Source organism: Crinia signifera, chromosome 6 (assembly GCF_055691185.1).
Source record: "Crinia signifera chromosome 6, ASM5569118v1, whole genome shotgun sequence".
Lineage (NCBI taxonomy): Eukaryota > Metazoa > Chordata > Amphibia > Anura > Myobatrachidae > Crinia > Crinia signifera.
The window spans coordinates 290,087,274-290,109,780 of NC_139222.1; the positions used below are offsets into that span (position 1 = coordinate 290,087,274).

At 42.4% G+C, this 22,507-nt stretch overlaps 1 protein-coding gene across 2 annotated transcripts in view; it reads left to right on the forward strand.

Annotated features, from left to right (window-relative positions):
* The window catches only part of LOC146009480 (pancreatic triacylglycerol lipase-like), a 57,350-nt gene extending 36,037 nt beyond the window's left edge, over window positions 1–21,313 (forward strand). For both annotated transcript variants that reach the window (XM_083149904.1, XM_083149906.1), the window contains 7 exons: window positions 829–948; window positions 5,480–5,599; window positions 12,886–13,004; window positions 16,263–16,389; window positions 17,540–17,651; window positions 19,206–19,367; window positions 21,200–21,313. In XM_083149904.1, coding sequence (XP_083006030.1) covers window positions 829–948; window positions 5,480–5,599; window positions 12,886–13,004; window positions 16,263–16,389; window positions 17,540–17,651; window positions 19,206–19,367; window positions 21,200–21,263 — 824 coding nt within the window. In that variant the 3' untranslated portion in view covers window positions 21,264–21,313. The remainder of the gene's footprint in view (window positions 1–828; window positions 949–5,479; window positions 5,600–12,885; window positions 13,005–16,262; window positions 16,390–17,539; window positions 17,652–19,205; window positions 19,368–21,199) is intronic.
* The last annotated feature ends 1,194 nt before the right edge of the window (window positions 21,314–22,507 follow it).

Sequence of the window (22,507 nt, forward strand, 5' to 3'; positions counted from 1 at the left end):
GTGACCTGCGCTCTGCGTTCTCTGTCCTCTGAGTGACCTGCTCTCTGCGTTCTCTTCTCTGTCCTCTTAGTGACCTGCGCTCTGTGTTCTCTGTCTCTGTCCTCTTAGTGACCTGCGCTCCGTGTTCTCTGTCCTCTTAGTGACCTGCGTTCTCTGTCCTCTGAGTGACCTGCACTCTGTGTTCTCTGTCTCTGTCCTCTGAGTGACCTGCGCTCTGTGTTCTCTTCTCTGTCCTCTTATTGACCTGCGCTCTGTGTTTTCTTCTCTGTCCTCTGAGTGACCTGCGCTCTGAGTTCTCTGTCTCTGTCCTCTGAGTGACCTGCACTCTGTGTTCTCTGTCTCTGTCCTCTGAGTGACCTGCGCTCTGTGTTCTCTTCTCTGTCCTCTTATTGACCTGCGCTCTGTGTTTTCTTCTCTGTCCTCTTATTGACCTGCGCTCTGTGTTCTCTGTCTCTGTCCTCTGAGTGACCTGCGCTCTGTGTTCTCTGTCCTCTTAGTGACCAGCGCTCTGTGTTCTCTGTCCTCTTAGTGACCTGCGCTCTGTGTTCTCTGTCCTCTTAGTGACCTGCGCTCTGCATTCTCTGTCTATGTCCTCTGAGTGACCTGCACTCTGCGTTCTATGTCCTATGAATGACCTGCGCTCTGTGTTATCTGTCCTCTTAGTGACCTGCGCTCTGTGTTCTCTGTCCTCTTAGTGACCTGCGCTCTGTGTTCTCTGTCCTCTTAGTGACCTGCGCTCTGCATTCTCTGTCTCTGTCCTCTGAGTGACCTGTGCTCTGTATTCTCTGTCTATGTCCTCTGAGTGACCTGAGCTCTGTCCTCACACAGGACTAGATCCAGCTGAACCCTATTTCCTCGGGACCCCAACAGAGGTCAGACTTGACCCTTCGGATGCCAAGTTTGTGGATATCATTCATACAGATGCCGCCCCAATGATCCCTAATTTAGGTTTGTATGTAAGAGAGAACAGAACGTGTCCTGGTGGGGGGGAATTATAATGCTTCCATCTGACACCTTCCTCTTGTTAGACATTCACTACAGTAGTAGGTGTTGTGCGGCAATGTAGTCACTACAGTAGTAGGTGTTGTGCCGCAATGTAGTCACTACAGTAGTAGGTGTTGTGCGGCAATGTAGTCACTACAGTAGTAGGTGTTGTGCGGCAATGTAGTCACTACAGTAGTAGGTGTTGTGCCGCAATGTAGTCACTACAGTAGTAGGTGTTGTGCCGCAATGTAGTCACTACAGTAGTAGGTGTTGTGCCGCAATGTAGTCACTACAGTAGTAGGTGTTGTGCCGCAATGTAGTCACTACAGTAGTAGGTGTTGTGCCGCAATGTAGTCACTACAGTAGTAGGTGTTGTGCCGCAATGTAGTCACTACAGTAGTAGGTGTTGTGCCGCAATGTAGTCACTACAGTAGTAGATGTTGTGCCTCAATGTAGTCACTACAGTAGTTGGTGTTGTGCCGCAATGTAGTCACTACAGTAGTAGATGTTGTGCTGCAATGTAGTCACTACAGTAGTAGGTGTTGTGCCGCAATGTAGTCACTACAGTAGTAGATGTTGTGCCGCAATGTAGTCACTACAGTAGTAGGTGTTGTGCCGCAATGTAGTCACTACAGTAGTAGATGTTGTGCCGCAATGTAGTCACTACAGTAGTAGATGTTGTGCCGCAATGTAGTCACTACAGTAGTAGGTGTTGTGCCGCAATGTAGTCACTACAGTAGTAGGTGTTGTGCCGCAATGTAGTCACTACAGTAGTAGGTGTTGTGCCGCAATGTAGTCACTACAGTAGTAGATGTTGTGCCGCAATGTACTCACTACAGTAGTAGGTGTTGTGCCGCAATGTAGTCACTACAGTAGTAGATGTTGTGCCACAATGTACTCACTACAGTAGTAGGTGTTGTGCCGCAATGTACTCACTACAGTAGTAGGTGTTGTGCCGCAATGTAGTCACTACAGTAGTAGGTGTTGTGCCGCAATGTAGTCACTACAGTAGTAGGTGTTGTGCCGCAATGTAGTCACTACAGTAGTAGGTGTTGTGCCGCAATGTACTCACTACAGTAGTAGATGTTGTGCCGCAATGTAGTCACTACAGTAGTAGGTGTTGTGCCGCAATGTAGTCACTACAGTAGTAGGTGTTGTGCCGCAATGTAGTCACTACAGTAGTAGATGTTGTGCCGCAATGTAGTCACTACAGTAGTAGATGTTGTGCCGCAATGTAGTCACTACAGTAGTAGGTGTTGTGCCGCAATGTAGTCACTACAGTAGTAGGTGTTGTGCCACAATGTAGTCACTACAGTAGTAGATGTTGTGCCGCAATGTAGTCACTGCAGTAGTAGGTGTTGTGCCACAATGTAGTCACTACAGTAGTAGGTGTTGTGCCGCAATGTAGTCACTACAGTAGTAGGTGTTGTGCCGCAATGTAGTCACTACAGTAGTAGGTGTTGTGCCGCAATGTAGTCACTACAGTAGTAGATGTTGTGCCGCAATGTAGTCACTACAGTAGTAGATGTTGTGCCGCAATGTAGTCACTACAGTAGTAGGTGTTGTGCCGCAATGTAGTCACTACAGTAGTAGGTGTTGTGCCACAATGTAGTCACTACAGTAGTAGATGTTGTGCCGCAATGTAGTCACTGCAGTAGTAGGTGTTGTGCCACAATGTAGTTACTACAGTAGTAGGTGTTGTGCCGCAATGTAGTCACTACAGTAGTAGATGTTGTGCCGCAATGTAGTCACTACAGTAGTAGGTGTTGTGCCGCAATGTAGTCACTACAGTAGTAGGTGTTGTGCCACAATGTAGTCACTGCAGTAGTAGGTGTTGTGCCGCAATGTACTCACTACAGTAGTAGGTGTTGTGCCGCAATGTAGTCACTACAGTAGTAGGTGTTGTGCCGCAATGTAGTCACTACAGTAGTAGATGTTGTGCCGCAATGTAGTCACTACAGTAGTAGGTGTTGTGCCACAATGTAGTTACTACAGTAGTAGGTGTTGTGCCGCAATGTAGTCACTACAGTAGTAGGTGTTGTGCCACAATGTAGTCACTACAGTAGTAGATGTTGTGCCGCAATGTAGTCACTACAGTAGTAGGTGTTGTGCCGCAATGTAGTCACTACAGTAGTAGGTGTTGTGCCGCAATGTAGTCACTACAGTAGTAGGTGTTGTGCCGCAATGTAGTCACTACAGTAGTAGGTGTTGTGCCACAATGTAGTCACTACAGTAGTAGATGTTGTGCCGCAATGTAGTCACTACAGTAGTAGGTGTTGTGCCGCAATGTAGTCACTACAGTTGGTCACTGCGGCCGCTAATTGCTGGTAGCGTGGTCCCCCAGCCAGGGGGACAGCGACCAGATCTGGACCAGCCCACCTGAAAATGGCCCTTTTCCTGCCGTGCCAATCCGCCCCCGTGTGGAAGTATGCTGTCCCTACCACAATACTTATGGCATAATTTGCCCTGGTGCTCTTATCCCAGGATTCCTCTACACCACTCAGAGTGCACATTAAGAGTATCACATCTACTACATCCAAGAAGCACTGTAGATACACTTTCCAAAATATCTGTAAAGGCGGCATCCTCTAGTGCGATATGGCCACGTTTTATGCGATTCCGCATTGTTGTGACGGATTGCATGGAAATAAGCACATTGCATGTCATTTCTCATGCGATTGCCATGTGAGTCGCTTTCCCATGCGCCTCACATCAGAGTTGCAGATCCTACGGACGGCCATGAACGTTTGCATTTAAAAAAAAAATATTAAAATTTATAGCCAGCTGTGTACGGGAATAATGGACACTATGTATGGGAATAATGGCCGCTATGTACAGGAATAATGGACACTATGTATGGGAATAATGGCCGCTATGTACAGGAATAATGGACACTATGTATGGGAATAATGGCCGCTATGTACAGGAATAATGGACACTATGTATGGGAATAATGGCCGCTATGTACAGGAATATTGGCCCACTATGTATGGGAATATTGGCCCACTATGTATGGGAATAATGGCCCACTATGTATGGGAACAATGGCCGCTATGTACAGGAATAATGGCCGCTATGTATGGGAATAATGGCCGCTATGTATGGGAATAATGGCCGCTATGTATGGGAATAATGTCCGCTATGTATGGGAATAATGGCCACTATGTACAGGAATAATGGAACACTATGTATGGGAATAATGGCCGCTATGTATGGGAATAATGTCCGCTATGTATGGGAATAATGGCCGCTATGTACAGGAATAATGGACACTATGTATGGGAATAATGGCCGCTATGTACAGGAATAATGGACGCTATGTACGGGAATAATGGCCACTATGTACAGGAATAATGGTCGCTATGTATGGGAATAATGGCCACTATGTACAGGAATAATGGCCGCTATGTACAGGAATATTGGCCCACTATGTATGGGAATATTGGCCCACTATGTACGGGAATAATGGACGCTATGTACGGGAATAATGGCCGCTATGTACAGGAATATTGGCCCACTATGTATGGGAATATTGGCCCACTATGTACGGGAATAATGGACGCTATGTACGGGAATAATGGTCGCTATGTATGGGAATAATGGCCACTATGTACAGGAATATTGGCCGCTATGTACAGGAATATTGGCCCACTATGTATGGGAATATTGGCCCACTATGTACGGGAATAATGGCCCACTATGTACAGGAATAATGGACCACTATGTAAGGGAATAATGGCCGCTATGTATGGGAATAATGGCCGCTATGTATGGGAATAATGGTCGCTATGTACGGGAATAATGGCCGCTATGTACAGGAATAATGGCCCACTATGTACGGGAATAATGGCCCACTATGTATGGGAATAATGGCCGCTATGTATGGGAATAATGGCCGCTATGTATGGGAATAATGGCCGCTATGTATGGGAATAATGGTCGCTATGTATGGGAATAATGGCCGCTATGTATGGGAATAATGGTCGCTATGTACAGGAATAATGGACCACTATGTATGGGAATAATGGCCGCTATGTATGGGAATAATGGCCGCTATGTATGGGAATAATGGACCACTATGTACAGGAATAATGGTCGCTATGTACAGGAATAATGGCCACTATGTACAGGAATAATGGCCGCTATGTACAGGAATAATGGCCGCTATGTACAGGAATAATGGACCACTATGTATGGGAATAATGTTAGCTATGTATGGGAATAATGGCCGCTATGTATGGGAATAATGGCCGCTATGTATGGGAATATTGGCCCACTATGTACGGGAATAATGGCCGCTATGTACAGGAATAATGGTCGCTATGTATGGGAATATTGGCCCACTATGTACGGGAATAATGGCCGCTATGTACGGGAATAATGGCCGCTATGTATGGGAATAATGTCCGCTATGTACGGGAATAATGGCCGCTATGTACGGGAATAATGGGTCCGCTATGTACGGGAATAAAAGCCGTATTGTTGCACATTGCAGGTTTAGGAACCAGCCAGCTGTCCGGTCACCTGGATTTCTTTCCCAATGGAGGAGAGGCCATGCCAGGATGTAAGAAGAACGCGCTGTCTCAGATCATAGACCTGGATGGTATTTGGCAAGGTAACTGAGTGCGGCAGCTGTACAGGACTATACAGAACCCGCTGTCCTGTCGGTATCGGCTATAAGGGTTATTAATGACCTGTAGCAGATATTATTATTATTATGGTGTTCTGTCTATAGGGACATACACATCCTGATACACCATCAGCTATCCCAATATGAGTCCATATAAAGTGTTATTGTAGAATAAGCAGCTTCCAGGCACTAAATAGTGGTGGGGAGGAGCACAATCACGCCCTGGTCGTCCGATCCCGTCCTCCCGTATGCTGCGTCCCCTGCGGTGTTACACACATACACAGAACATACATACACAGAACACACATACACAGAACACACATACACAGAACACACATACACAGAACATACATACACAGAACATACATACACAGAACACACATACACAGAACACATACACAGAACATACATACACAGAACACACATACACAGAACATACATACACAGAACATACATACACAGAACACACATACACAGAACACACATACACAGAACACACATACACAGAACATACATACACAGAACATACATACACAGAACATACATACACAGAACACACATACACAGAACACATACACAGAACATACATACAGAACACATACACAGAACGTACATACACAGAACATACATACACAGAACACACATACACAGAACACACATACACAGAACACACATACACAGAACACACATACACAGAACACACATAAACAGAACACACATACACAGAACACACATAGACAGAACACACATAGACAGAACACACACACACAGAACACACATAAACAGAACACACATACACAGAACACACATACACAGAACACACATACACAGAACACACATACACAGAACACACACACACAGAACACACACACAGAACACACACACACACACACAGAACACACACACACAGAACACACACACACACACAGAACACATAGACAGAACACACATAGACAGAACACACATAGACAGAACACACACACACAGAACTCACATAGACAGAACACACATACACAGAACACACATACACAGAACACACATACACAGAACACACATACACAGAACACACATACACAGAACACACATACACAGAACACATACACAGAACATACATACACAGAACACACATACACAGAACATACATACACAGAACACATACACAGAACATACATACACAGAACATACATACACAGAACATACATACACAGAACACACATAGACAGAACACACATAGACAGAACACACATAGACAGAACATACATACACAGAACACACATACACAGAACACACATACACAGAACACACATAAACAGAACACACATACACAGAACACACATACACAGAACACACACACACAGAACACACATAGACAGAACATACATACATACATACATGAAATACTTTTGTCTCAAGGAACCAAAAGGGGAAATGTATATTATTTATACATATATAGATTTTCTATTTCAAACACACAATAGCTGCAGTATTACAGCCTGCGCCATGTAGATGAAGGGGGGGGGGGGTAAATTATTTAGTAATAGTTATAATATCCACAATGAACCAAAAGAAATTAGAACTAATCATAAGATCCGTAATTGTCATTGTGACCTGATGATACGCCTAGCAGCCCACAGTAAGCGATCACAGATTGGCTTGAGCCAGTAGGGGATTCCCTTGGGATACGGAAGCTAGGTCAACGACCACTGATCACTGACATGCGACAAGGTCGACACACCTGAAGGTTGACATGGGGTTAGTTCGACAGGGTCATTAGATTGCTACACGCAAAAAGTCGACATGGGAATTTTTAATTTTTATTTTTACGTTTTTTTTGGAGCCGACATGTGCCGACAGGTGACATTTCATTCCCTACCATCCACTAGGGCGCGGTAGGGGAATGAAATAGTGTGTGCAATTGTCAGAATTATTTTTAAAAACCCCATGTCAATCTTTTGACTGTCAACCTAATGCATCTGTGGACCTCACCATATGTCAACCTTTATGCTTGTCGACCCATGCCCGATTCCCTCTTACCATCAGTAAACAATGGTTGTGACTCCAGCTAATGCGCAGTGGCCGACACCGGAACCGCTTACTGCTGTGCTTGTGTCGGCACACTGCTGACACATTTCCTGACTGGTCCTGCATGGTAGCTGGCAGAGGGTGGAGCTGCGGGGTGGACATAGTGAAGATGACTCGCTGGGTCCGCCCTGAGCAGCAGGTAGAGGCAGGATGCAGGAGACTTGCCCACTCTGTCGGGGGCCAGGAGCACCTCCCAATTTCAGCACCTTCTCGGCCATTCCAGGACACAACACAAGAACAAGCCCGATGTAAATAATCCCTCTCATGATTCTGGATTTACTATTGAAACTATTAAGATTTCAGCCACTAGATGGCGATATGAGATGGCTCAATAATAATGTACTGTACACTATTATATAATTATACTCCTATATATAATGTACACTGTTATATTAGTATACTCCTATATATAATGTACACTATTATATTATTATACTCCTATATATAATGTACACTGTTATATTAGTATACTCCTATATATAATGTACACTGTTATATTATTATACTCCTATATATAATGTACACTATTATATTATTATACTCCTATATATAATGTACACTATTATATTATTATACTCCTATATATAATGTACACTATTATATTATTATACTCCTATATAATGTACACTATTATATTATTATACTCCTATATATAATGTACACTGTTATATTAGTATACTCCTATATATAATGTACACTATTATATTATTATACTCCTATATATAATGTACACTGTTATATTATTATACTCCTATATATAATGTACACTATTATAGTATTATACTCCTATATATAATGTACACTATTATATTATTATACTCCTATATATAATGTACACTATTATATTATTATACTCCTATATAATGTACACTATTATATTATTATACTCCTATATAATGTACACTATTATATTATTATACTCCTATATAATGTACACTATTATATTATTATACTCCTATATAATGTACACTATTATATTATTATACTCCTATATATAATGTACACTATTATATTATTATACTCCTATATATAATGTACACTATTATATTATTATACTCCTATATAATGTACACTATTATATTATTATACTCCTATATAATGTACACTATTATATTATTATACTCCTATATAATGTACACTATTATATTATTATACTCCTATATAATGTACACTATTATATTATTATACTCCTATATATAATGTACACTATTATATTATTATACTCCTATATATAATGTACACTGTTATATTATTATACTCCTATATATAATGTACACTGTTATAGTATTATACTCCTATATATAATGTACACTATTATAGTATTATACTCCTATATATAATGTACACTATTATATTATTATACTCCTATATAATGTACACTATTATATTATTATACTCCTATATAATGTACACTATTATATTATTATACTCCTATATAATGTACACTATTATATTATTATACTCCTATATATAATGTACACTATTATATTATTATACTCCTATATATAATGTACACTATTATATTATTATACTCCTATATATAATGTACACTATTATATTATTATACTCCTATATATAATGTACACTATTATATTATTATACTCCTATATAATGTACACTATTATATTATTATACTCCTATATAATGTACACTATTATATTATTATACTCCTATATATAATGTACACTATTATATTATTATACTCCTATATATAATGTACACTATTATATTATTATACTCCTATATAATGTACACTATTATATTATTATACTCCTATATAATGTACACTATTATATTATTATACTCCTATATATAATGTACACTATTATAGTATTATACTCCTATATAATGTACACTATTATATTATTATACTCCTATATATAATGTACACTATTATATTATTATACTCCTATATATAATGTACACTATTATATTATTATACGCCTATATATAATGTACACTATTATATTATTATACTCCTATATAATGTACACTATTATATTATTATACTCCTATATATAATGTACACTGTTATATTAGTATACTCCTATATATAATGTACACTGTTATATTATTATACTCCTATATATAATGTACACTGTTATATTATTATACTCCTATATATAATGTACACTATTATAGTATTATACTCCTATATATAATGTACACTATTATATTATTATACTCCTATATATAATGTACACTATTATATTATTATACTCCTATATAATGTACACTATTATATTATTATACTCCTATATAATGTACACTATTATATTATTATACTCCTATATATAATGTACACTGTTATATTATTATACTCCTATATATAATGTACACTATTATAGTATTATACTCCTATATATAATGTACACTGTTATATTATTATACTCCTATATATAATGTACACTGTTATAGTATTATACTCCTATATATAATGTACACTGTTATAGTATTATACTCCTATATATAATGTACACTGTTATATTATTATACTCCTATATATAATGTACACTATTATATTATTATACTCCTATATATAATGTACACTATTATATTATTATACTCCTATATATAATGTACACTATTATATTATTATACTCCTATATAATGTACACTATTATATTATTATACTCCTATATAATGTACACTGTTATATTATTATACTCCTATATATAATGTACACTATTATATTATTATACTCCTATATATAATGTACACTATTATAGTATTATACTCCTATATATAATGTACACTGTTATATTAGTATACTCCTATATATAATGTACACTATTATAGTATTATACTCCTATATATAATGTACACTATTATAGTATTATACTCCTATATATAATGTACACTATTATATTATTATACTCCTATATAATGTACACTATTATAGTATTATACTCCTATATATAATGTACACTATTATAGTATTATACTCCTATATAATGTACACTATTATATTATTATACTCCTATATAATGTACACTATTATATTATTATACTCCTATATATAATGTACACTATTATATTATTATACTCCTATATAATGTACACTGTTATATTATTATACTCCTATATATAATGTACACTATTATAGTATTATACTCCTATATATAATGTACACTATTATATTATTATACTCCTATATAATGTACACTATTATAGTATTATACTCCTTTATATAATGTACACTGTTATATTATTATACTCCTATATATAATGTACACTATTATATTATTATACTCCTATATATAATGTACACTATTATAGTATTATACTCCTATATATAATGTACACTGTTATATTAGTATACTCCTATATATAATGTACACTATTATAGTATTATACTCCTATATATAATGTACACTATTATAGTATTATACTCCTATATATAATGTACACTATTATATTATTATACTCCTATATAATGTACACTATTATAGTATTATACTCCTATATATAATGTACACTATTATAGTATTATACTCCTATATAATGTACACTATTATATTATTATACTCCTATATAATGTACACTATTATATTATTATACTCCTATATATAATGTACACTATTATATTATTATACTCCTATATATAATGTACACTATTATATTATTATACTCCTATATATAATGTACACTATTATATTATTATACTCCTATATATAATGTACACTATTATATTATTATACTCCTATATAATGTACACTATTATATTATTATACTCCTATATAATGTACACTATTATATTATTATACTCCTATATATAATGTACACTATTATATTATTATACTCCTATATATAATGTACACTATTATATTATTATACTCCTATATATAATGTACACTATTATATTATTATACTCCTATATAATGTACACTATTATATTATTATACTCCTATATAATGTACACTATTATATTATTATACTCCTATATATAATGTACACTATTATATTATTATACTCCTATATATAATGTACACTATTATAGTATTATACTCCTATATATAATGTACACTGTTATATTAGTATACTCCTATATATAATGTACACTATTATATTATTATACTCCTATATAATGTACACTATTATATTATTATACTCCTATATATATAATGTACACTATTATAGTATTATACTCCTATATATAATGTACACTGTTATATTATTATACTCCTATATATAATGTACACTGTTATAGTATTATACTCCTATATATAATGTACACTATTATATTATTATACTCCTATATAATGTACACTATTATAGTATTATACTCCTATATATAATGTACACTATTATATTATTATACTCCTATATAATGTACACTATTATAGTATTATACTCCTATATATAATGTACACTATTATATTAGTATACTCCTATATATAATGTACACTATTATATTAGTATACTCCTATATATAATGTACACTATTATATTAGTATACTCCTATATATAATGTACACTATTATAGTATTATACTCCTATATATAATGTACACTATTATATTATTATACTCCTATATATAATGTACACTATTATATTATTATACTCCTATATAATGTACACTGTTATAGTATTATACTCCTATATATAATGTACACTATTATATTATTATACTCCTATATATAATGTACACTGTTATATTATTATACTCCTATATATAATGTACACTATTATATTATTATACTCCTATATACAGTGGTCGAAGTGGAAATTTTGAAGTGGGGGTATGGAAATTTTGAAGTGGGGGTATGGAAAAGTAAAGAGTGAATATAGTGCGCACCTTCGGACACCCCCCTGTCCATCAACGTCCCCTGCCAGACTGCCACGTTGTACAGGGGTATTACAAAAGCACAATATGTGCTGCTGAGTGATCAGAGAGCATCCTGAGGGGGAAAAAAACTTTTTTTTTTTATCTTCAGATTAAAGTGGGGGTATGCCATACCCCCGTATACCGCCCCACTTCGACCACTGCCTATATATATAATGTACACTATTATATTATTATACTCCTATATATATAATGTACACTATTATATTATTATACTCCTATATATAATGTACACTGTTATAGTATTATACTCCTATATATAATGTACACTATTATATTATTATACTCCTATTTGTAGTGTGACTCTGTTGTGTACTTGTGTATTGTGCGTTCTTGCCCACAGGAACCCGGGACTTTGTCGCCTGCAACCACCTGAGAAGTTACAAGTATTACACAGAGAGTATCACCAACCGCGATGGTTTCGTTGGGTTCCCCGCCTCCGGGTACAGTTCATTCGCATCAGTAAGTTCACATTGGGCCTGATGCTCAGATGTCAGGTACAGGGGTGCGGATGTTATCTTCTGTGCTGGCATCTAGGATGACGTGGGCATGTGTCCGGACAGCGTATGTGTAAAGTCAGAGATGAGATTGGGGCGCATGGTAGACACAGTCCAAAATGTGCAGCGCGTTAATGGGAACTGGCTGGGAGGCGGCTCAGCAAATACGTGGAGATGTGTCATCATATGGGCATGGGCAATGAATGGGCCACTGAAATGATTACTGCAACACATAATGTAAAGTTCCAATGTCTACGCTCACCAGTAAATGCCCCCATGCGTTCGGCCCACCCAGCATGTGTTAAATCTCTCACCCAAGTAATGTCTGAGTTCTCCAGACACGTGTCTAGCAGGAAGCCAAACATGGATGTCCTACTGCTATATGGGTAGCCATAAGGAACAACTCCATCCCCCGACACGCTGTATCTCAGCAGCAGGAACCTCAGGCCCACCTACCATAAATCACCAGTGAGCATATTGGTACCTATCTTGTATGGTGCAGTTCTCTTCCTCCCTGGTCTAGAACAGGTGTCTTTCTGCGTCTTTCCTTTCTTCTCTTCAGTTGCAGGACCTTTTATGCAAGGCCTTGGCTCATATTGACTGCAAATTTAAGGTCTTGCCGGATGTAGTAATTTTACCAGTTCTCTTGCGCTGGGAGGGAGAGATTAAAATCCCCTTCTAATGTTAATAACTGAATTGCTCACTTGGTACAAGTAGAAAAATACCATGAGTTTTGTTTCAAAAGTGCCATGAGATTTACTAAGGTCCTTCCTGCCTTGGTAATCCAGTAGAACTGTGTTTAGATTGGCTTGATGGATAGGATTACTTCCCTTTCATACATTTGGGTGGGGGAATTGTGACAAGGGTATATAACATATACTTTTTAAGATCTTTTTCAAAATAGTTCCTCCCCACAGGTCTGTCCGCTGACCAAAGAAAGTGTTTTGGTACTTGTGTAATAGCACAGCGCCTGGCTACACTACGTTTTCAGCGTAGGCTAAGCTACACTGTCAGCGTAGCCCAACAGCTGCTCCGCGTAGTTAGCGTAGTGACTCCGCGGCAGCCCAACAGCTGCTCAGCGTACTTAGCGTAGTGACTCCGCGGCAGCCCAACAGCTGCTCAGCGTACTTAGCGTAGTGACTCCGCGGCAGCCCAATGGCTGCTCAGCGTACTTAGCGTAGTGACTCCGCGGCAGCCCAACGGCTGCTCAGCGTACTTAGCGTAGTGACTCCGCGGCAGCCCAACGGCTGCTCAGCGTACTTAGCGTAGTGACTCCGCGGCAGCCCAACAGCTGCTCAGCGTACTTAGCGTAGTGACTCCATGGCAGCCCAACAGCTGCTCAGCGTACTTAGCATAGTGACTCCGCGGCAGCCCAACAGCTGCTCAGCGTACTTAGCGTAGTGACCCTGCGGCAGCCCAACGGCTGCTCAGCGTACTTAGCGTCGTGACTCCGCGGCAGCCCAACAGCTGCTCAGCGTACTTAGCATAGTGACTCCGCGGCAGCCCAACGGCTGCTCAGCGTACTTAGCGTCGTGACTCCGCGGCAGCCCAACGGCTGCCCAGCGTACTTAGCGTAGTGACTCCGCGGCAGCCCAACGGCTGCTCAGCGTACTAAGCGTAGTGACTCCGCGGCAGCCCAACGGCTGCCCAGCGTACTTAGCGTAGTGACTCCGCGGCAGCCCAACGGCTGCCCAGCGTACTTAGCGTAGTGACTCCGCGGCAGCCCAACGGCTGCCCAGCGTACTTAGCGTAGTGACTCCGCGGCAGCCCAACGGCTGCTCAGCGTACTTAGCATAGTGACTCCGCGGCAGCCCAACGGCTGCTCAGCGTACTTAGCATAGTGACTCCGCGGCAGCCCAACGGCTGCTCAGCGTACTTAGCATAGTGACTCCGCGGCAGCCCAACAGCTGCTCAGCGTACTTAGCATAGTGACTCCGCGGCAGCCCAACAGCTGCTCAGCGTACTTAGCGTAGTGACTCCGCGGCAGCCCAACAGCTGCTCAGCGTACTTAGCGTAGTGACTCCGCGGCAGCCCAACAGCTGCTCAGCGTACTTAGCGTAGTGACTCCGCGGCAGCCCAACAGCTGCTCAGCGTACTTAGCGTAGTGACTCCGCGGCAGCCCAACAGCTGCTCAGCGTACTTAGCGTCGTGACTCCGCGGCAGCCCTGCTCTGTCCCCGGCGTCCCTGGCAAGCCTAGTGGGCGCCTCTCACACAGCGCCAGTAATCTCCAGGTCCCCTGCGCTGGCGGACGCCGGCGGTGAGGGGATCATGCGGGCGCCTGGCAGAGAGGCGCTACATCTGTCTGAGATGCAGGTGCTCCTGAGACGCTCCTGCGTCTCAGTATTATTGCGGCAGGGTACGGCAAACCTGCCCGTGTCTGCTTCAGGGAGAGCCTCCTTTTCAAACTCCCACTATCCACGCCAGCCCGAAGCTTGGCGAGCGGTCGAGTTACACACCCCCCGACCTGTTTATACCCCCACTATCCATATCGGTGTGGAGTTGATTTTATAAAGTGTGGCGAGTGGACACGGATTACTGTACATGTATTCCGCGTCGCTGCACTCGCCATGCTTCGGGCTCGCCACACTTTATAAGATCAACTCCATGCCGACGTGGATAGTGGGGGTATGAACAGGTCGGGGGGACGCGTCACTCGTCACCTCGCTCGCCACCTCGCTCGCCACGCATCGGGATGGCTTGGATAGTGGGGGTGTTTCAGAAACACATATCTGACAGGGCGCTGACTACGCTGGATGCCGGAACACTATGCTACTTCTGATAGGGACGCTTACTACGATAGCGGGAACACTACGCTACTTCTGGCTGACTACGCTGGCCGCGCAAATACTACGCTGATTCTGACAGGGACGCTACGCTAACTACGTAACGGGCGCCGTGCTATTACACAAGTACCAGTGTTTTTCCTATAAAGGGATCAATTCAAACCTCGCTCTCCTCTGGGGTCATGTTGCCTGTACAAGCGACCAGACAGAGTTATGGGACCCATACATCAGCAATCACAATTAATGGATTTCCAGATCCAGGGATTTTTGGGCCAGATAAATGGATTTTACAATCTATCTGACTTTGCCCACACATTACAGATTTATTTCAGTGATCGGCAGATTTTTCCATCTAAAGATTGCATCTTCATATCTGGAAATTGCCCAATGGATTGTCATTTCAGCTGTTCATAATGTAAATATCCCCTGTGTCTCGTAGGGTGGAGGCTTCCCCTGCCCTAGTAACGGATGTCCATTAATGGGGCACTACGCTGATACCTACAGTGGAGTCACTTCATCCAGCCAGAAGTTTTATTTCAATACCGGAGATGTCGCCAACTTCTCACGTAAGTTTGTGAAAGCCAGAAGTGTGTTTTGCTATGTGGGGGCAGGGACGAATCAGCTTCTAACTATAATTTCATAGAATGTACCTGATAAATATTACCTCAAAGCTGATTGGTTGCCACGGGCAACTTCTCCACTGGTCACGCCTCCATTCTTATGACCGCTTCATACATCTCCCCCATTGGTATTGTAGTATATAAGGATATTAGTAGCTCTCGGGGAGATCCATGGACTGCAGGTCACACATCCTAACTCAGAGGTGGACGCGGAGCCGACGCGCATGTACTAAAAGTTTACTGCGCATGTAGCCCAAAGTGTCCCACGGCATATGGTAGTGTGATGTAGTTACCAACGAGAGAATAAGGTAATCAAGCCAAGCACACGTGAGCGCGCAGCGATGACCCACGCCAGTTTACACATACAGATGTAGCTGCTGCAATATTGGGGCAAACTTTATAAATAAAAATGAATAGCACTAAGGGGGTAATTCAGTCCTGCTTGCCAGGCTGCGTATATTAGTTGCCTATCGAGCAGGTAAACGCCCCCCCACCGAAAGCACGCCCACCCAACGGATGCGAGCGGATGTGTACACTTACAGACCCGCTTCCATGCATCTATACGGTGATGGCCAAAATGGGGGCGGGCCCTGACGTCATGTGATCCTCTCAGATCCGTACGGTCAAACGTCCATCCCCCAATGACAGAACTAGACATACCTCCCTGATACTTACATTGCAGGGGCGGATCCAGGAGAAAATGACGTGGGGGCACCATGATAGGGGATGGGAAGGGGAGGGGGGGGGGGTTAGTGGTGCCAGTTTTCCCGCTTAGAGACACACAGAGAGAGAGAGAGGAGGAGGAGGAGGAGAGCAGAGCGGGAATTGGATTATAAATAGGCCCACCAAAAGTGAAGGATGTAGTTGTGTGCGCGCCGAAGGCCGTGGCCACTCAAAAGGGGGCATGTCCGTGAGTGTTGTGTACCACACCATATACCACTTCTACGCATTATGCAACAAAATAGTAGACCACATTGTACTTGCCCCCTACACATTATGCCACATGGATTGAGGGAGCCTGTATGTGCCCGGGCAAACCCCCCCCCCCCCCCCCCGGAATCCGCCACTGACTGTCTGTATCATGTGTTATTCCCAGGCTGGAGGTACAAGGTCACCGTGCAGCTCACCGGTACTCTGAATGTACAGGGATATTTCCATGTTGCTTTGTATGGGTCTGGTGGTAACACCCGCCAGTATCAGATCTTCAGGTAAGTGATTGGTGCATTCCGAATCCTACTGACATTTTGATTTGATAATGAAATGTTTGTATTGAATATGTTTGTATTGAATTGAGTTTTCCTTGCAACTGTCCCGATCACAGTGGGCATAGGCGCGTGCAGCCCATTTTCTTAGGGGGTGCACCATTGGGGCGTGTCAATCACCGCCTACTGGGCATCAATGCAAACTAAATAGGTGAGTTATTTATATATTTGGGCTCACAAAATAATCATTCCACTCACACTAGAAATAGGGACAGTGCTAGTTGCTAGGGGCAGTTACCTGCTCATTGTCGGATGGGGGGGTGTTACATGATCGTTGCCAGGGGAACAGTTATATGTTCTCTACCAGGGAGGAGTTATATACTTGTTGTCAGGGGGAGGGGTTGCATGCTGGTTGCCAAGGGGACTTGCATGCTGGTTGCCAAGAGGACGTGCATGCTCATTGCCAAGGGGACTTGCATGCTCGTTGCCAAGGGGACTTGCATGCTGCTTGCCAAGGGGAGGGGTTGCATGCTCATTCCTAAGGGTACTTGCATGCTGGTTGCCAAGAGGACTTGCATGCTTATTGCCAAGGGGGGTTGCATGCTCGTTGCCAATGAGACTTGCATGCTCATTGCCAAGGAGACTTGCATGCTTGTTGCCAGGGTAAGGAGGGGATACCTGCTCATTGCCAATGGATCTCCTCTGACCACCGCATCTAGTCTCTTACCCTCAGTGGGCGGCGCACACACATTCTGTAGGCGGCGGCCCCTCCAAAGATGGCCGCTGAGGAGACAGATCACTAGAGGTCCTTAATGTCTCCTCCAAGGTGGAAGTCATTTTGTAGGGGCTGCCACAGACAAGGGGTGCGTGTGTTGGGCATTAGAGGGTGCCTGGGCACACCCGGTACCCTCTCTGTGCATGCCGGTTTTTTTCCCAACGCAACTTTCCTAATAAATTCAGTGGACAGTTATTCCACCCTATTTGCAACTAAATAGAGCATGTACCCAGAGTAACTAGAAAAATGCCCTCCCCCATGTTCATTGGTCCTGTTTGGTTTTGGTCTGTTCTGTATGTATACTGTATGGGAGCAGTGGTTATCAGAAACAAATTCCTCGTGTATTGTGTATTGGTATGCAATGATATACTGGGCAATAAAGTGATTCTGATCACATTCTCCCCCATCATGGTTAGGCTCCTGTCTCTTCTTCCTGGCAGTTGCTCTCTGGTCCAGTCTATAAGAAGCGGCCACCACTGGGCATGGGCTCCGCTCTGTTCCGTACGCTGCATGGTACGGTGGCATCTCTAGTAATTAGTATTATATACCATTGCTGTCATACTTTGAGCCACTTGCCATTCATTTGCTTATGGAGAACGGCAATACTATCCTGAGGTATACAGCCTACAGCTCTATGGCTGCAGGGGAACTAGAAGTACCAGAACAGCCTGCCACTCCTGCAGTACCTGCTGGGAAGTCTCATAAAGTTCATCTCACATCTAGGGGCATTAGTGGGTAGAAAAGACACTCAAATGCCATATTATATCTCTGTCTTCTATCCACAGCGGATACCTTAATGTCAAGAACGCGTACACCGCATACATCGATGCGGATAACTACGTCGGAAACCTCAGCAGCGCCAAGTTTGTCTGGAATAATAACGTTATTGATATAATATCGATCGGGGCCTCATCTATTACTGTGCAGTATGGAAAAGACGGAAAGACGTATGTATACCACACCGACTACCCACCATAGAGGTGCCACTCGCCCACCACCACCGCTCTGCACTGTACCATATGTGTGTGTTACTTATGTTATATAGGGGTCATTGCCCTGTGCTGGGACTTACCGCACATAGGGTACCCACCATAGAGGTGCCACTCACCCACCACTGCTCTGTACCATATGTGTGTTACTTGTGTTATATAGGGGTCATTGCCCTGTGCTGGGACTTACCGCACATAGGGTACCCACCATAGAGGTGCCACTCACCCACCACTGCTCTGTACCATATGTGTGTTACTTGTGTTATATAGGGGTCATTGCCCTGTGCTGGGACTTACCGCACATAGGGTACCCACCATAGAGGTAACACTCGCCGCCCTGTTACCTGCTTCCAATGGCATTTCTATGCTCAGCCATTCATAGACCCACCTTCACAAGGATGAGCATAACCGCCAGTACACATATTACCAGGCCCCACCCACATGCCAGTGGCCCTGTAAATTATGTCTTATTTATTCCCAGACATCATTATGGGGCTGATATAGATTCTGACGCAGGTATGTGAATTCACACTCCTGACGATTTTTGGAAGACTATGGGTACAAAGCCCTATGTGTGGCCAGACACTGATGACCAGTAAACGCAGCATCATTTGTGGGCGACCCCTCGCCCTTTTCTTGGAGTGCTGTGAAAAACCGCAGATGGGCCGAGCGGTTGGGACAGAGGGCCGCTGATGTCAGCAGCGGCCCCGATCTCCTCAAGGCTTTTAGAGTAAGTCTAGACCTACCCATACCTCCCAACTTTGTGGAGGTAGGGGGAGGGATGCTGGTGCGTGACACTGGCGCGGCTGAATATTTTGGGGGTGTGGCCTAGAGGGAGGGGGCATGGCTTACACTCGCAATGCTCCCATGAGGCCATGGCCCCGGTTTTGCCCCTGTGGGGTCATGAATAGATGCTGTCCGGGGGGGGGGACACACTGCTATTACTGGGCGGGTGTGGGAAAGCCCCCAAAAATGTGACGTTCCTGCAGGACAGTTGGGAGGTATGGACTTACCCATCTCTGCACATGGGGACGGGGGAACCATTCAATGTTGGGTGATTCGGAATGGATTTCCCCCTATCTGCATGGCTGCGGCCGTGCACATGGGCAGGAGTCACTCTAGTAGGGAGGGGGATAATTAATCACTGGTTTCCTAGATCCACCTCCAACGTGTCTGTGGTTCCTCAGGGACTGGGACAGATTTTCTTATGTTTGTACAGTACATGGAAACTAAACTTGGAGCTTGTAAAGGGGTCTTCCGTCCATCATATCTCCATCATGGATTATACCCACCCTTTTCCATTCACTTTATCCTCAGGATCTGCCAAGTTGAATAGAGGGCAGATGCCATGTTAGTAGTAGTTAGCCCTGTGCTGTGCAATATTCCACCCCTGGTGCCATGGTTCCTGCTGCAGTACCTGCTATCATAGCTGTAGTATCCGTTCTCCAGCCGACATTGCATCTGTGCCTTGCCCCCTGGGTAGTTAGCCCTGTGCTATGGTCCACCCCTGGTGCCATGGTTCCTGCTGCAGTACCTGCTATCATAGCTGTAGTATCCGTTCTCCAGCAGACATTGCATCTGTGCCTTGCCCCCTGGGTAGTTAGCCCTGTGCTATAGTCCACCCCTGGTGCCATGGTTCCTGCTGCAGTACCTGCCACCATAGCTGTAGTATACGTTCTCCAGCACACATTGCAGCTGTGCCTGGCCCCCTGGGGCCGCTATAATGTACATGACTCACGTTACTCGTCTGCTAGGACACATATAACAATTCTTATTCTTCTCTTCTACAGGAACAAATTCTGCGGCAGTGGAACTGTTAAAGAAAAGGTTCTCCAGACCCTTAACTCTTGTTAAATATGTGAATTTTATTGAATGTGTTATTAAATAAAGACCCATTATGCAAACGCTATCTGTCCAGTGTTACTACTTTCACAGCCTGTACAACAGAATGGGGCAAAGGAGGCGATTAGGGGCCTATTTCAACACCTGGCTGAATCAGGCCCAATGCGTGTTGCACGTTATAAAAGCACATCATTATTACAGTGCTACAGGTTTCTGACGGGCATATTTGGTTTCTGACGGGCATATTTGGTTTCTGACGGGCATATTTGTTTACTAAAATAATATTAATTCATGCATTTTCACAGCCCTTTCATATTATTTTAGCATTACAGGAGTGTGATCTGCTCAAAATTACTAAAACAAAATTGGGTAAAAGCACTGGAGGGAGCCCTGTGATAATAAAGCCTTGTTAAGATGGCGCTATTAGGGCTTCCCCCTATTTCACCTATTGAAGCTCAGCCATCCCTGCCTGCTAGGAAAGCAGAACATGAAGTAGGCTTCTGCAACCATCCTTATGTGGCTGATAGACCACAGGATTATCACAGATTGAAAAAAGAACAAAAACAACACTTTCCTGCACCCAGGGTCAGTTGACAGGTGGACAACCGTGTTTTCTGCAACCCGGTTATCGGACCTGTAAAGTGAAGTCTTGGCAGGCATCTCAGTTACTGCATGGATCAGATGACTAGGGGTCACAAAGAAGGCGCACAAGATCAGATGGAGTTAAACTTACCGATCACTGGTACTGGGTGCAAGTAAATAAGTCAAGTATCATGGGTGAGGGTGGGGTGAAGAAAGGTTTTGGGGATTAGCAGCCTAGGCAAATGCTCAGACATTGTCCCTGGGTCATTTTTGTGTAGCCTACCCTGAGAAGTCTGTGGAGAGGGTTTTCAGATAAATATGCCTAATGCGATATATTCACTGGATTTTCCAATACAACTGGTGTCAAAAACTTCATTCACTGGAAGGTTTGGCTGGTAAATTTACAATGTCACCTCTGCGCCCAGCTCAGAATCAGGCTGATAGTATGTAGATCCTATTCCTAGATGTCTCCAGATCCAGCTGCCCAGGTATGTGGAAGACCAATTACTCAACTTATTCTGGGGAGAGCTTAAACCAAGACGTGAAGTGGCACTAAGCATCTATGAGTATGTACCATCTTCTTGGTGGACTGCCGTACCTCTCTGCTCAACAGCCCATTCCAGCCATCAGCAAGTTCATTGCAGCAAGTGGGGGTTGACATCACAGGCCCCTTC